At 41.1% G+C, this 17,154-nt stretch overlaps 1 protein-coding gene across 2 annotated transcripts; it reads right to left on the bottom strand.

The window, feature by feature from the left end:
* Positions 1-5,206: 5,206 nt before the first annotated feature.
* nde1 (nudE neurodevelopment protein 1) lies at positions 5,207-15,593 on the bottom strand. 2 transcript variants are annotated; one of them, XM_017490328.3, is made up of 9 exons: positions 15,319-15,593; positions 13,857-13,967; positions 13,531-13,684; positions 11,461-11,609; positions 11,201-11,337; positions 10,419-10,613; positions 10,156-10,241; positions 8,902-9,044; positions 5,207-7,721 (listed from the first exon to the last, which is right to left on the bottom strand). In XM_017490328.3, the coding sequence occupies exons 2-9, from the start codon at positions 13,940-13,942 to the stop codon at positions 7,679-7,681; spliced, it is 993 nt and encodes a 330-aa protein (XP_017345817.1). In that variant the 5' UTR covers positions 13,943-13,967; positions 15,319-15,593; the 3' UTR covers positions 5,207-7,678. The 2 variants fall into 2 exon arrangements, with proteins under 2 accessions (XP_017345817.1, XP_017345810.1); XM_017490321.3 differs by having other exon boundaries at positions 13,857-13,970; positions 15,319-15,592.
* Between the last annotated feature and the right edge of the window lie 1,561 nt (positions 15,594-17,154).

Genomic DNA, 17,154 nt, shown 5'->3' with positions numbered 1-17,154 from the left:
GGTTGTTTCCCCAACCGTTTTCCGGGTGAAGCCACGCCTTTTTTCTGAGCAATCTGCGCTGTGATTGGTCTTTTTCTTCCTCTTCTTGTTCTGCGCTGTGATTGGGCGGCGGTCGTGCGCTCTAAAGGCGTTTTGTGTTTGTTTGTTTTTTTTTCTTCTTTTTCTGACGAGCTGCAATAACAAACTTCTGAGCGCGTGCGTCCGTTCGTGCTTCCGGCCAGAGTTCAATTCAATAAATAAAAAAAGGCAGTAATGTAAATTATCAAAGGATAAAATAACAAGAACGGTAATCATTTTAAGAGTAGTACAACCCTAATTCTGAAAAAGTTGGGACAGGATGGAAAATGCTAATCAAAACAAAGAGGAGTGATTTTGTAAATGTACTTTGACTTGTATTTACACACACACACACACACACACACACACACACACACACAAAACGTATAAAGACAAGGTATTTGATGTTTTATCTAATCAACAGCATAGTTTTTGGAAGCCGAACGTTTATTTTGAAGTTGATGCATGCAACACGTTCCAAGTAAGTTGGGACAGAGGCGATTTAGGACTAATGTGAAGTTGAAATAAGAAAGTGATGTGAAACAAGTGAGGCAATCGTCTAATAACAATATAATTAAAAGATTCAAGGAATCCGGTCAAATCTCGGTGCGTAAAGGGCGAGGCCGAAAACCACCCGAGTCTGTAATGGAGATCCTGACATGGATTTGGGAATTCTTTGGTAAACCTTTGTCGCTCGACACCATCCGCCGCTGCATCCACAGATGCAAGTTAAGGCTTTACTATGGAAAGCAGAAGCCGTACATCAACACTGTCCAGAAGCTCCGCCCACTTCTCTGGACTCGGTCTCATCTGGGATGGACAGTAGCACAGTGGAATCGTGTTTTGTGGTCCAATGAGTCGACATTTCAAATAGTTTTTGGACTAAACAGCCGTCGTGTTCTCCGGGCCAAAGAGGAAATGGACCGTCCAAGCTGTTATTAGGGTCCAAAAACCAGCATCTGTCATGGTATGAGGGCGTGTCTTTGCCTATGGCATGGGGGTAACCTGCACATCTGTGAGGGCAGCATTAATGCAGAAAGATATGTAGACATTTGGAGCAACACATGCTGCCATCCAGAGCAGGACAACGCCAAACCACGTTCTGCCCGGATTACAAGCGCAAGGTTGCGTAAGCAGAGAGTTCGGGTGCTAGCATGGCCTGCTGCAGTCCTGACCTGTCTCCGATTGAGAACGCATCATGAAGCGCAAAATAAGGCGACGAAGGCCCTGTACAGTTGCGCATCCTCTTCACTCAAACGCAAAGTGTTCTTAAAAGAAAAGGTGCTGTTACACAGCGGCGACCCGTCGACTGTCCCAACTTTTTTGTTGGTGTGTCGCCGTCATCCGATTTGAGATGAGTGTACATTTTCAAAAATAACTCAAATTCACAAAGTAAAACATCAAATAATGTGTTTTCAATATAGTACAGCGTGAACTGAGGTTTCAAATCCCTCTTTGTGTTTGTTTTTTTTTTTGCATTTCCCATACCGTCCCAACTTTTTCGGAAATGGGGTTGTATCTAAGTACCATACCAGTTCAGCCAGATTAGATGTGAATGATCATTTCACTTAAGTAAATTTGTTGCTTGTATAATAAATTAATCAATTTACATCTTTAAATTAGTATACACACATATATATATATATATATACACACACACACAGGTGCATTTAAATAAATTAGAATATCGTGGAAAAGTTCATTTTTTTCCGTAATTTTTTTCCAAAAGTGGAACTTTCATATATTTTGGATTCATTACATAAAAAGTGGAATATTTCGTGCCTTTTTTTTTTATTTTGATGATTACAGCTCACGAAAAGCAAAAATCCAGTATCTCAATATATATATATATATATATATATATATATATATATATATATATATATATATACGCTCTAATATACACACATGACATAAAACTGACAATTTGTTGTAATTTTCACAATTTAAATGAATAAAAACAAATCAGTCACATGGTAAAGTAAGTACACCCCTACATCTATCACGCCTTCAATAAAATCCATAAAATTAGAATCAGGTGTTGAGGATCAGCTGCCAGTGAATTCGAACCTGCTCAGGGAGTGCAGGTGGAACCGGTCTTATTTATACCCCTCTCATATCTAGTGTCTGGTGTTCCCGTTGCTATATTGAGGTGTCATCACGCCAAGCTTTAACGAGTTCTGTAACGAGAGCCTTTGGAAAAAAGCTTGCGGATGCCGAGGAGTCTGGCAAGGGGTTGGAAAAGATCTCCAAATGATTTGAACTACATCGTTCCACTGTAAGGAAAATCATCTACAAATGGCACAGGTTTCAAACGACCGTCACTTCGTCCAGGACCGGCCGTCCCGGCGAATTCAGCCCCGGAGTGGCCCGTCGGATGCAAAAGGGAGTCTCCAAGAACCCCTAAAACTTCCTAAAATTTCAAAATGTCAAAGCCTGGATTTGAATCCCATTGAAATGTTGTGTGGGGGTGGATTTTAAACGGGCAGAACGTGCTAGAAAACCCTCAAACATCTTCCGGCTGAAAGAATATCGCAGGAGTGGAAGAGCGGTCAAAAACTCCAGCAAGCCTGGTCGACAATTCTGCAAAACACCTACAAGGAGTTATTACTGCTAAACAGGGAAATATTAGCTTCTGAGGCCGAGGGTGTACTTACTTTCTCCAAGGACGAATATCACATCTATTGATATTTCCGTTTGATTGAAAAGGCTCATTTTCCTCGTGGTTTTGTTCATCACCTTCCTTAATAGACACTGTTTAGTAACAAACGATTAGAACTGTTTTAATGTTTAAAAAAAAAAACCCTACTTTTAAGACTTAATGATTAAACAACAACAACAACAACAATAATAATAACGTCTGCGCTTTATGTTGATACCACAATCGCCTGCAAGTGTATCAGCCTGAGATATGCAATGAAATAAAATCTGTTCAGCGCTCAGTGGAAATGATGAAGAGGCTCGTCCTTCTGGATCCCAAAGCACGGTGAATATTCACGTTTTGTTTCATCCCCTCCATCCTCCAATCCGAGCACTATATGACGTGTTATTCCTTATACATTATTACATTTGTCAGAAATAAAATGTATTTACAGGTCAATCATTTGTACTTGTGTAACACAAAGAATATCATTTCTGTGTACGGTTATTTAAAAAAAAAAATTGATATATTAGGAAAGTATGATGAATCCTTTGGCCCAGGTTGTATATAAATACATTTCGGAAGTCCTTTTCTTTCCAGAATGTGTTTGGTGGAGAAACATTTTAACCCCCGTATTCCCTTAAACGGTATCTTGGAGGTCCGGTGTTGGGGGTCCGAATCCTGACTCCGCCCTGTGTGCGTGGCGTTTGCATGTTCTTCGCTTCAGGGGTTCTCCTCGCTGCGTGTTTCCTCCGAGTACTTCAGCTTCCTCTCCCAGGCCAAAAACATATCTCGTAGGCTAACTGGCATTTCAAATTGTCCGTAGTGTGTAAACGTGATGACTTGGTACCACATCCAGTGTGTCCCCCCCCCCAACCCCCCCCCCCCCCCGCCTTGTACCCAGAGTTCCCTGGGATAGAACCCAGACTCCCATGCACACCCTGGGTAGGATAAGCGGTACAGATGTAATGATGTGTAATGATAATATCTAAACGTGAAGAAGGGTTTGGGAGAATGTTTTTCGAACTGACAGTAAATCTCACCGACAGGTTAAAAGTAATAGTATAAACTGATGAACATTGTGGTCACAGTGACATCTAGTGGTGAGAGCCGGTATGGCTTTATCTCTTCTGTGTGAAGCATTTTGTGTGTGTTTGAGAGCTGGGGAAATTAGAGTGAATGTTGCTAATTGCTCATTTCTCCACAGTTTTCCTGAACATTGGTGAAAATGGTGGACATGGTAAAGGACATCGTGAATGCAGGAGCGCAATTGAGTGTTTCAGGTGCATGCAGTCCATGTAGGACACACACACACACACACACACACACACACACACACACACACACACACACAGAGAGAGCAAGTGGAGAACTTCAGATCATCCAGCCCGTCCTTCAGATTAGGGGATACATGATTGCACTACAACATTTCACAGACAGTAGTTAGACAATAAAAAGGGATCGCTCGAGGCCCAGTGTTTAGTCCTGAGGAACTTTATAATACGGAAGGTTGTAGTTTTTAATCCGGGACGCATTTAACACAATAAACAGTACAAAACTGTCCAATTATAACATTTCTATAAGCGTACATTCATGTAATTACTCTGTAGCCCTAACTGAGGATTTGACTCCATGGACGCCCAGCTACACGTATCAACCTGATCATGGCGACCTGGATGAGTTGGACAGGGTGACGTTTCCTGGCCCTCTTATGAGGTGTCTAACGATATCCCCGTTCTCCTCGTCACCGCTAACGGACGAAAGTAGCCGCGCCACGGCCTTGCTACTTAGACCGGCTATGTACAACCCTAATTCTCAAAAAAGTTGGGACAGGATGGAAAACGCTAATAAAAGCAAAGAGGAGTGATTTTGTAAATGTACTTTTTTTTTTTTTTTTTTGTATTTCTTTTGACCCTTTCTCAGTACACTGCAGTGAAAGGTGAAAGTGTACTCGTTGAGACAGCAAACCATCAGATTTTGTTTACTCTAAACTCCAAACGGCTGAACTAATGTGGCGCTCTTTTGTGGTCAAATCACACAACTGCATTTCTAAAATAAACAAACAAACAAACAAACAAACTGTACTGGGGGGGGGGGGGGGGTAAATATGATCAATATGTCCAGGTATTGTGACTTTTGAGAACGGTAAAATATTTAGCCTAGTCATATGCGAGTGAGCACACACTTCGTCCACAACATTCAAAATGAAAACTCTCTCACAAATAGAATTATTTATTGATAGAAATAACAGTAGGTGTTTTGTTTGTTTTTTTAAAATGTTAAACATTAACCCATTTTCAAAATATAACTAGACAGTCATGAAATATGCCTTTCACCTCTGGGATACAACATTCCACAGATAAAAGTCGTTAAAAACGTTAAGTTTTGAGCCTTAGGGCTTTCCATAGTACGTCAGTAGTACGGCCACAGCATCTCAGGGGGTCGGGGGGTTAGTTTAGTTTAGTTTTGTTTTGTTTAGTTTAGTTCGCGCACTAAACTTTTCCAGAATTGAGGTTGTATTATATATTTTTATTATTAAATATATTTTTCAGAATTTATTCACAGATTATTTGAGATATAAACAAGTATAATAGTTATTATATACACACACACACTTCCCCGTGCAGGAAGGAGACTCGAGCCGTTTTTGTTTAGTAAGATGTTTATTCTGCACATCTGCTGATGGAACATTTGTTTTACGTGAACATGAGAATCTGCTGCGTTCAACCCAAACTACGCCTCAAAACTCAACTGGGCTCTCACCGACCGTCTGATTTAAACACCGGAAAAAAAAAAAAGGCAAAGAGACAAAACTGTAACGAGCCTTTAGTGATTAATGGTTAATGTAAATACGTAGCTATGTCCTTGATCTATCTATCTATCTATCTATCTTATATATTCATCATCCATCCATTACAACTCCCGTATTAGTAGAGAAACAGCACGTACGAGCTCTTCTTTACGTTTCTAATTTTAACATAAAACACTTGTAGCCTTCACTGAAGTATTTAACTTGAATTCGTCTTAATTACACTACAGAGATTCTTCAAAATTTACGTCTCCGGACAAAACACGCGCGACAGGGGAAAAAAACCCCCAAAAAAACCCAAAACGGGAAGGCTCCGGACTCGTTTACTAGAACGCCGGCCATTTTATAAAGAAACGTCGGCTTCCCGTTATCGCTCGCGCCAGCTTTAAAACTGCCCAATGGCTATGTTTGTCCTACAGCGCTACTGAATTCTGATTGGTCAGAAGGTGATTCATTTTCTAGAACGCCGTCTCGTTTTGTCGTCGTGTCACGACATTATGACGCGGTATTCTTTAATAGATGGAAGAAGAAGAAGAAGAGTCACTGTTGGCGAATCGCTGTGGTATAAGAGGAATAAAACTCGTAAAGTACAACAGTGCACCCACAAGTGTTTTATTCCTTATACAGACCTACTTCTCCCGGAGAACGCGACCCGACACTAAGCCTAAGGCGCGGGTTCGTCAAATTGCAGCGAGGACACAAACACCTCAAAGGTTCACATCGGCAAAAGCTCTTTGAAATAGAAAATTAGTGTCACGTCAGTCACCCAAAAGCCATAACTTTACAGTGTATGCTTAAGAAAAAACAAACAAAAAACAAATTCAAATAAAATCCAACATGTAAAGGGTTCCAAGTGGAACCCCGATCCTCTACTAAGCGAGCGAGAACCTAATAATCAATCCTTACACGTGTGCAATATGACAATGTGATAAATTTACACAATAATTTACCTTTTCTATATTTTAAACGCATCCTGAGTCTCCTTAGTGCTTTTATAGTACTTACATAGTTGCTGTAACGACAAAATAAATTCTGTTTTTTTTTTCTTTCCCCCTCGTGTTACATCTCAGACAGATTATTTTGTAAACTGTAACGAAATCATCATAATAATAATAATAATAATAATAATTTTTTTCCTTAACCTGCCACTCAATGTGAAAATTCTGTTCAGATTCGTTATCCGGTTACAGAAAATTGAATTATCTTGACGTCACCGCTAAAGTACAGCTACGAGGATCGGCTACGGGCGCCACCAAAAAGGGCAGGTGTGTCACTCACGCAAAGCGACAGCGTTTATCTAGAACGGTTTGTACCAAACATCTAACTGTTCCTTAGAAGACGTTATGCACACACACATACGGCAATATCGCAGTCCTCGAGTCTGAGCTGCACTGCACAGTTTAGTGTTTCCTGTGCTCTCTCTCTCTCACACACACACACACACACACACACACCTGTCTCACTTCATTTGCATGAAGACTTGTGCTCACCTACAAGGTAACAAGTAAAGGAAGCGTATAGATTTGATCGTTGTCTCAAGTTTTTTTGATTAAATAGACGAGGACGGACTCACGAGAACTCGGTTACAAAAAGGAAATACTGATTCGGGTGTAAGATCCTTCCAAAACGTAACGGTTAAAAAAAAAAAAGAAGATACAACTTCAAAGCCAGGTTTAAACGTACGGCTATAATCCTCCCTTCACCTTGTAGCTCCAGTCCAGAATTAAAGAAGCAAAACTACAGACACCCGTCTGTAGTTATTAAACGTGCTGTATCAGGTGCGTCAGAGCGTTTTTCACACTTATCAGGTCACGAAGCGGACCATCGTCCGATAAAGACGTGAACCGAGACGCATCGATGACAGGAAACTCCTGAACTGTGCAGCGCTAATATCCACAACAGACACTTTCATTGCCAAAATAATAAAACAAACAAACAAACAAACAAACAAAAAAGTGAAAAAATATATGTACATAATATCAGGCTGTAAATATAGACAAAGTTTACAAAAAAAAAAATTGGAAAGAAAAAAGAAAAAAAAAGGTGGGGATTAACCCTCGGTTAACAGTAGTAATAAATCAGAGACGAGATCACACACTCCGAGTGCAAGAAGCAGACATGAGAGAGAAAGAGACGGAGAGAAAGACAGAGAGACCGAGACAGAAAGACAGTCACACCACCATTTTGGGTCCAAAATCCAGCCGCTTCACCATCCTGTAAAATCACAAGAAGAAAAGTATTAGGAAGAGACAAAGAGAGAGAGAGAGAGAGAGAGAGAGAGAGAGAGAGAGAGAGAGAGAGAGAGAGAGGGAGATGACAGCCAAGGTATCAATAATTCTTGCTTTGGTGTAAAGTTACATCTTTCCCTCTGACAATGGAGACTCCTTCCATAAATGTTTATTTAAAGTGCACCTGTGATGGTTTTTCAGATATTCCCTTTCATGTAGTGTGTGATATACGTAGCTGTTTGTGAATGTAAAAAGTCTGCAAGGTTTCAAAAATCAAAGCGCACGACAAACGGAGTCATCGACTCCCAAAAGAAGGAATCGATTCTGAACAGCCGAATCGACTCGTTAGTGATTCCATACTTTACTTCCTGTACTAACCTACGTAGGTTTGTAACAATAAACCCCGCCTCTGGTCTTCATCAGCTGCTCGCTGACAGACGGAGCTGATACTCGTTACGGTAGTGGGCGTTTCCTTTTTGAAACACGCTGACAGCGGTAGACCAATCACAACAGACTGGGACGTCTGACTGATCAGAGAAGAGTATACTCTCTGAAAGGAGGAGTTTAGAATGAATCCTTTAGAACGGATCATTTAACGAGTCGTTTGTGACACTGGGGGGGGGGGGAACGCTGCAGTTTAAATGATGAGCACGTTAAAGTGTTTTTTGATCTCGGATGCACGTGAATCTATCGTATGAGATTTTTAAAACAAAATTAGACCCGTTTCAAATCCATAATAGGTGCGCTTTAATAAACGTGTCCTCACAGAAAACGTCGCCGTATCTTACATGGAGCGTCCGCCGTACAAATGTCCGTGACCGTGTCGTTACCATAGAAACGATAACGTATTAGAACGAGCGCATTGATAAACAGCTACGGGAGATTTAGAAGACAACGTGTAAAACATTAGCTGAGGGAATATCGTGTTCCAGAAATGTTTAGAGTAATCTTTGGCGTATGACGGGCCTCGTTTATGGAGATGAATACGAACGGATTTATACGGAAATCGTCTGTACGGGCGTTTACGCGGGAAATGATGGTGTTCGTGAAAATCCTGTATGTTCGGAATAACCTACTCGTGCTCCGGAGTGTGTTTATGGAGACTAGCTGTCTTGTGTAAACCTCAGTGTGATCGACTTCAAATCACGAGTGTGCGTCTCACTCACCCCTCAAACAGACCGTTAGTGCTCGGCTGGTTCTCTAGCGCTTCTCTCGGCGTGCCGTGCGAGCTCTGAGCCGCTACCGAGCGGCTCGGCGTTCGCTCCTGGACCTGCAGCTCTCTGCACGACGCCAGCTTCGACTCCAAGTTCTGAAACGCGCAAACAAAAACAAACAAAATAAAAACCAGAGGAACAGTACTGACCCATGATGGGCTGAGCAGTTAGTCATTACATTCATTCACCTCCTTCACACTAGGGATGTCACCAAGAACATTCTTAAAACGTGACGGTACTTGTTTTTCTGCAGCAGCGTCAGTTCCGTTTGTAACGAAAGTACCGGGGTTGCGGATATTCCGGACCTGATGGGGCAGCAAATACGCGCAAGTGTTTTAGTCGGTCCACAAGTGGTGAAGAAGGAAAAACTACAGAAGATTAGCTTAGCTTAACAAGTTTAGCTCCGCCCCGACTCGTTGAGAGGAAAGTTAGTAAGCTAATATATGCTATCGTTCATTTCAAACAAAGCGAGGAAACACCTGGAATTTAGCGAAGCACCTGAAAGACGGTCCCTATATTATATTTGTTTGACGCAGCTGTCATTGGAGCCATGAAACCAGCTAACGTTACGCTCCATGTGATGTTAGCGATAGCCAGTTATTTGTTAACGACGCTAATGCGTTGCGATGTTATAAACTACCTCCTAATGAGCCACCATGCATCGCCATTCAGCCCGTGTCCTGTCAGATAAATGTAGCCTAATGTCACTGTGTGTGTGTGCGCGCGCTTAGGAGTGCACCTCCAGAGACTCATTGTCAGACAGTGTTTGATAACTAAAATGCCCTCACCCCCCTCTCTCCCCCTGTCCCGTTCTTTGCCAGTATCAGCCAGAGGAGGATGTCCTCCAGGAGAGTTTTTTTATTTTATTTTTTAAATTTTATTTTGATACCACGCCGTGGTATCGACTTTGGTATCGAGTATCGTCTACTTTTGGTGGTATCGGTACCGACTACTAGATTTTTGGTATCGTGACATCCCTACTTCACACAAAACCTAAATATACACACAGTAGAGACACAGAGAGAGCGAGCGAGCGAGAGAGACACACACACACACACACAGAGAGAGCTACAGAGGCAGACTTTTTACAATCTGCACAAACTCAGATCAAAATCAGTCATCACTTAATAAAATGTCTATGAATTATTATTATTATTATTATTATTATTATTATTATTATTATTATTATGAAGCTAGTGGACTTACGCCGACTTTCCTCAGCAGCTCCCCTACGATGTTGAGAGCGGAAATCCGTGCTGATGTCGTCAACGGCGTCCCAGTAAGACCTTCAACTGGATCACACACACACACACACACACACACGTCACCACGAATAATTGTTAAATCAATCGTATGTTTTTGTTCTAAAAAATGTCCTCATTAAACATGGGAAGATTAATACTCTGATACTGTGATTCAGAGTGTGTGTGTGTGTGTGTGTGTGTGTGTGTGTGTGTGTGAGGTCTCACTTCTGCTGTAGGAGGACGGCGGTGTGTGAAACGCGCTCCCGGGGCCCGCTGCTGTTCTGGGCGGTGTAGTGAGGAGAGAGGCATAAGTGGGCGGAGTGTGAGACAGCGTCGACTCCACCTTCTCTGCGTCCACTGAAAGGCTGAGGGACGGTTTACGGTCCTGCTTCTGTTTCACGGCCAGCTCCTGCCTCAGATCTACACACACACACACACACACACACACACACAAACACAGTCACAAAAACTCACAACTATTAAAATAATTTGCTAAAAGTGGAGCTAATTAAAACAAAACTACGGATATAAATTTCCATATCGATACCAGATGTTTTATTTCTTTAAAAAAAAAAAATTAAATGACAATTGTTTACATTTTTTAAGCTCCTTCACTCACATAGCAAAGGTAAGATATATTTTTTTTAAAAAGTATGGAGTAAAAATATAATAAAAATCAATCCTAACAAAAACAATTGAAAAATACAAATCATGGTCTCTTCATGTGTAAAAGTTTCCAGATCCGACAAGTTGTCCAAATCAAATCCCAATCTTTTACATTTGTTATAAGATCGGATTTAATTTGTTCTTTTTCCCCTCCTCCGATATCCGAGCTCCCCCACCCCCCAATCCGGGGTATTGGATCGGTGTGACGTCTAATTAAAACATGCAGCCTGCGTAAACATGAATTTTAAACGCGACCTAACCTAAGCAAACTCTTTAAAAATTGTCAAAGATTAAAAACACCTGAAACCTGAAAAAGAGCGGGGCGCTAGTCAGGAGCTCACCTCGAGCTTCGTCTTTCAGTCTCTGCACCGACTCCAGCAGGTTCTCCTTCTCGTCCAGCTCGCTCTCCAGGAAAGCGTTTCTCTCGATGACGTGGTTCATCCTCTGCTCGAAGTCCTCCAGTGACATGATGGTGGCCCTGAGAGAGAATAAAACAAACAAACAGACGTTTAAAGAACCACGAACGGTCTCTGATGCTCAAGCACGCCGCCGTAAACAGACAATCAATAGAACTCGGCGTAATGGATCATTCCTCCGGCACCTTTTGGCTCTCTCCAGGTCATCGTTGGCCTGCTCCAGCTCTCTGATGTACTTCTGTAACTGGTCCTTGATGGCGGTGGTCTCGGCCAACTCCCCCTCCAGGGCAGAAACCCGTCTGTACGTGTCCGAGTGCTGCGTCTCGTACTTCTCCTAGAGAGAGACGGGAGACACACACACACACACAAAAAAGCAGCAGCTGTGAACAGGAAGTACAGCCAGTCAGACATACAGTTTGTACCAACACTTTATATGTCACTGAATGTTGTTTTACTGAGAATTGAGATCTGGGATGAACAAAAATATCTCGAGGGGGAGAGGGGAAAAAAAGGAAGAAAAAAAAAAAAAAAAAAAAAAAAAACACACCAAACAAAAACCCTTCCAGATACACACGCAGTTATCAGCTGCTTCTCGGGCGCTCAATCAGCCCTGTTGTTTTCCTCAGACTGTGTGTGTCCCTCTTACTATCCGCCTATGTAATTACAAACACACACACACACACATACTTGAGGTCTACCAGTTTCACTACTGGGGTTATCATGATATCAAAACATTTATACCAATACCAGGAGGTATTAGTATTGCGATTCACAATACTAAAATCCACACACACACACACACACACATTAAAATAATTCCTCAGGACTGAAGATAATTCTGTGCTAAAAGCACAAATGAACTCAGAGCTCACACACACGAAGGCATGAGGGCGTATCGTCCAAAAGGAAAACGGGACAATCGGAGAGCAAACATCAAACAATAGGCCCTTCTTTATCCAAATCTGTATTCACTGCACTTCAAACCGACGCATCGTGTTTCCAGTTTTATTTATTCCACATAAAAACCAAATCGCGTGACTCCGGCAGCCGAAAGGCTCGGGACGCTTTCACACACAGTATTCGGCTGTTTTTCCCCTCCAATGTGCCGTTCGTTTGGGATAATTAAAGAGAAGAGAGAGAGAGCGAGAGAGAGAGAGATAGATAGATAGACAGAGACAAGACAGAAAGGGAGAGATAGATAGACAGAAATAGACCAATAGAGGGAGAGAGAGAGAGAGAGAGAGAGAGAGAGAGAGAGAGAGAATGGAAGAGAGAGAGAGACAGAGAGCGACAAGTCAAAGATGAGAGGGAGGGAGGGAGGGAGATCAACAGACAGAAAGGGGGAGATAGAGATAGATAGACAGAAATAGACCAAAAGAGGAAGAGAGAAATAGACAGAGAGAGAGGGAGAAAAAGAAAGAACCGGACAGAAAAAGAGAGACTGACAGAGAGAAACAAAGAGAGACAGGGATAGACCTGAGACAAGACCGAAAGAGGAGAGAGAGAGAGAGACAGACAGACAAAGTAAGGCAGAGCAATAGAAAGATGGCAACAGAAAGATAAACAGACACAAAAAAGATGGAGGGAGAGGGAGAAAGAGAAAGACAGACAGACAGACTGAGAGAGAGAGACACACACAGAGGAAAGCAGACAGAGAGAATGGAACTGAGTAATAGAGACCGACAGACAGACAGTCTCTGTCTGCTTCCATCAGAACCCCACGGCAGGGTTGTCTGAACGGGTGGGCGGGGAAGGGGCAGTCGCCCAGAGGGGCCGAATGCTGAACTATGCCTCAGCTATAAATATATCTGAACACCAAAGATCTTGTGAGTGTGAAATGCATGTTGAGAAAATGACGCTTTCAGCAAGAAAAACACAGAAGCGCTGTTGAGAACTCTCACCACATGTTCTTCGGAAGGAAATTATTTTGAGTCGCTGCAGGCCAAGCGCTCGTGTCACTCAGCCGTCAGACAAGAAAAACAACAAACGCTTTACTTCAGCCGAGCGCCATGGAGATACGTGCATGTTAAACTGAAGGGGGATTATTATTATTTTTTAAAAAGAGATTTTTCATATTTCCCAGTGGCAGAAAGAGGCACAGAACAGGAAGTGAACGAGTTTTAGTGAAATTTGCTCTGACCGCTGTGTACACCTGTATCGCCGTAGCAAGTTACTGCTCAACTGCAGATCTGGAGCACGTCCGGATTCCTAGAATACCGATAAACCGCGATGGCGATATATCGTCTGAGCCGTACCTTGAAGCTCTCCAGTTCCGTGCGTAGCCGGTTGTTAGTCGCCAGGAGTTCGCGGTTGCGCGCTTCACACTGCTTCAGTTCGGTCTCAAGTTCGGCTTCGTAATCTCGACTCATCTGCTGGAACTCCTGCAGCTCGTCTTGAGCCTCGTCAGCCCTGGAAAATAAATAAATAAATAAATAAAAAATCACCATACATTTTGCCTTTAATGTTATTTTCACTAACTAAAGAACGCTCGGAGTTGATAAAAACACGTAACGTATAAACTAGCGCAGTATTCGAATCGACACACGGGGTAAATCTGAGAAAAACGTTTTCCCTGCAGAACCTCTGCTGGTGCTGAACTGCTCTCTCCTTCCAGTAGTCCCGCTCTTCTTCGACGGATGAAAACGTCAGCGGTTCGGAGTCACTCATCGCTGTCCGGGACGATCAGAGCGTTCTTCTGGAACAGACAGAATAAAAGATGTATTCCGTACAAAGGAAGTGAAATAAAAATCAATAAAATAAAAGTCCCAGCGAAAACGGTTCGAGAGCTGCGGTTTGCTTCTGTACGTCGACGTATTTTCCGTCTGGAACAGGAAGTCGCTAGAGCGACGGTGTGTTACGGTCTTAATAGCGTTCGAGACGAGTCACGCCCCCAACGAAGCCAAGCTGCCTTGACAGTACGTTAGTGAACTAGCTAAACGTGTAGGTGTGCGAAAAGTTTAACAAGAACCGAGAAGGATTTCTCACTTCTGGCATCGCCCGTGCGTTTCCGCAGTCAGGACGTAAAACGTCTGCGCCGAGAACCATAGATAAAAACGATACGGTTGCAATATCCGACGGCGTATAAAAGACGCAATCGTGTTCTCGCTCATTCCGAAGAAGCGGCGTTACGCCATCGAACATCCGCAAGCACCGGGGAAAGCACTCCCACGAAAAGGGTCACATGACGACGAACCCCGTTTGCTGCGAACGAACTGCTACTCTTCAATAAGACACGCCCCCGGGGTGGGGCATCTACGTACTAGAGAGTGTTTCATTGGACGAACGTGAGACTAGTACAGGATGAGTCGTTAGTTAAATAACTGTTCATCGTTTTCCCCATAAATATACAATACATTTAAAACAACAACAACAACAACAACAACAACAACAAAAGTATCTCTGACAATATTTCCAGTCACATTTTCCTAGATATAACATCAAAAATATAGCACGAGAAAACCCCGAAACAACAATTCTGATGATTTATCAGAAATGTTGAAATAAGTGTATATTAAATCAATTCCACTTAATTCCTAAACTCCAGATCCACTTTCACACTATTAAACGATTTTAAACTCATTTCCAATTATAATAATTGTTGTTGTCTTTTTTTTTTTTTTAAAGATGAGGTGTAATACAGTGTTTCTTCACTTAACCACCATTTTAACTCCCTTATAATTTTTGTAAGTTAAACTTCATTTCTCAAATACATCGTCACACATAGTTTAAGCAACTCTGTTTCATTATATATATATATATATATATATATATATATATATATATATATATATATATATATATATATAGTACATTTAAGCGATTTGGAACTTTCTAGATAAAAATATTCACACATGAATTTAAGTCTCAACACTAATTTTTTTTTTTACTTTTTTGATAGTACGCGTAGGTTAACTTTAAGAAGAGGTTATATATCATGTTGTACCACTTTTTAAAATTACAATTGTATTTAGTTAAAAAAAATTTTTTAAACCGCTGCTGTAAAACTGTTAGCCGTCGAAGCTAATGAAGCGCTCGCGACTTACCAAAACTTTACAAACGTTCCCGACTTCTGCTTTTACGCCCAAACCGGATCAAATAACGGAAATCTTTCCTGTCTTTATATTCGTCTATCAGATTTAAGTCTTAATACTGTTTTAGTGATAAGAATAATAATGTAAAAAACCAATTCCGTAAATATCCAGACACTTTTAGACAATAGAGGAAGAAAAAAAAATCCTCTTCGAGTCAATTCTTCTCCCAGAAACTGATGCTTGCTCGTGGAACGACTGAAGGACTGCCTCGTGATTCTGCGATCTTCATGTCATACGCGAGCAACATTACGACAACTCTGCAGCTTGGATATCGGCCAGTGTTCGCGCACTTCCTGGTTGACGTCAAGCACGATTGTCATTGGAGCATTCGTAATGCGGTGTCACTCAGGGAAGAGATTTGATTGGTTAGATCAGTGACAACCCTGCGCAAAGCGGTTACAGGCGTCAGCGATCAGATATCGTAGTTTTATTTATTTATTTGTTTTTAATCAGTTATTAATTATTTATTATTATTTATGCAAAATTGAACAACAAAGCGATAATATACAGCTTAGCAGTGACAGAATAATTTCTTGGAGGGAGATGATATTAAAATATAAAAAGGTTAACATTATAATTGTGTATATTAATTAATTAATTTATTTATTTATTATTTAAATCAGTTATAAGAATGCGATATAATCGGAATTTTAACAGGATCAAAATATTTGACTGCAATAATTAACAGAATCATATATTAGGTTTTCTCCATATGCAATTTAAAACAAAAAAAATCAGTATGACAATTTAAAAAGTTGTTATAACGGTAATAATTGTTAATTTATTACATTTTTATGTATTGATTAATTGTTAATAACATCATGGCAATTATATTCAGAAATTATTTAGCGTTTTATTATTATTTAGCACTTTTGTACATGCAGCTTTAAACCATTCCATGTTATGAATTGAAGTGAAATTTACCTTATTTTTTCAGATAGATTTTTTTCTTTATATTTTACATATATATTTAGATCAAATATAGATTTTCCAGTGTGAAATGTCAGATATATTTATGCGATATAACAAGCAAAACACGGTCACAGACATGAGATTCATTTTGACTTTCATTATTTATACTTCAGAACTCTTGCTCAGATTTAGAAGGCCTTGCTGCTAGTCAGTCTCGTTTCAGTGAGTCAGAACACTTGGTTCAGCTCACCAAGAGTCGACTCTTTTGGCTCCCAAACAGTTTTTTGTTTTTTTAATAAACAGTGATTGTTCTTCTTTGCCTAACCATGGATGTAACGCTACACCCATTGCCTACAGCTACAAAAAAAAGACAAAGAAAACAAACGGCTTACATACAGGAGTCGACTCACACCTAAAGGAACCGACTCAAAGCTCCGAATACAAGAGTCGATTCGTTCTGTTAAAAACGAATTTCCTTTCGCAGCAGCGGATGAAAGCGTTTGTACGTGCAAATACACGTATATACTTCACATTTCACACCTTTAACATTTTCATCGGTTCAGACTGTGTCTCGTGACTCTGACGTCTCAGTCATGGAAATGCATTACTTCACTTTACTTTTTGATATTCAAATAGATTTGCATGGCCTGTGTTCAGTAAGGCAGGTTTGCAGGTTTTGTGTACGCAAAATCCTTTCAAACCTACTGAAGACTGTATAGAGCTGTACGAGAGCAGAAATCCCATGAAATACACAATATGGCCAAAAGTATCTGGACACCCGAACATCACACCCACAAAAAGTCTTTGTACGCTGGTGCAAACCTGTCCCTGAATGACAATGCCCCTGTGCACAAAGCGAGCTCTGGAGACATCGTC

This window comes from Ictalurus punctatus, chromosome 2, assembly GCF_001660625.3.
Source record: "Ictalurus punctatus breed USDA103 chromosome 2, Coco_2.0, whole genome shotgun sequence".
Taxonomy (NCBI): Eukaryota; Metazoa; Chordata; class Actinopteri; order Siluriformes; family Ictaluridae; genus Ictalurus; species Ictalurus punctatus.
This window is presented reverse-complemented; position numbering and strand designations above follow the sequence as displayed.

Bases quoted from the DNA above. Each gene is read 5' to 3' on its own strand.
- nde1 (XM_017490328.3), bottom strand. From the start codon at position 13,942: ATGAGTGACTCCGAACCGCTGACGTTTTCATCCGTCGAAGAAGAGCGG. The intron at 11,610-13,530 runs GTACGGCTCAGA...GTCTCTCTCTAG, and splicing joins CGGAACTGGAGAGCTTCAAG to GAGAAGTACGAGACGCAGCA. The intron at 9,045-10,155 runs GTAAGTCCACTA...TGCGCGTTTCAG, and splicing joins AGCTGCTGAGGAAAGTCGGC to AACTTGGAGTCGAAGCTGGC.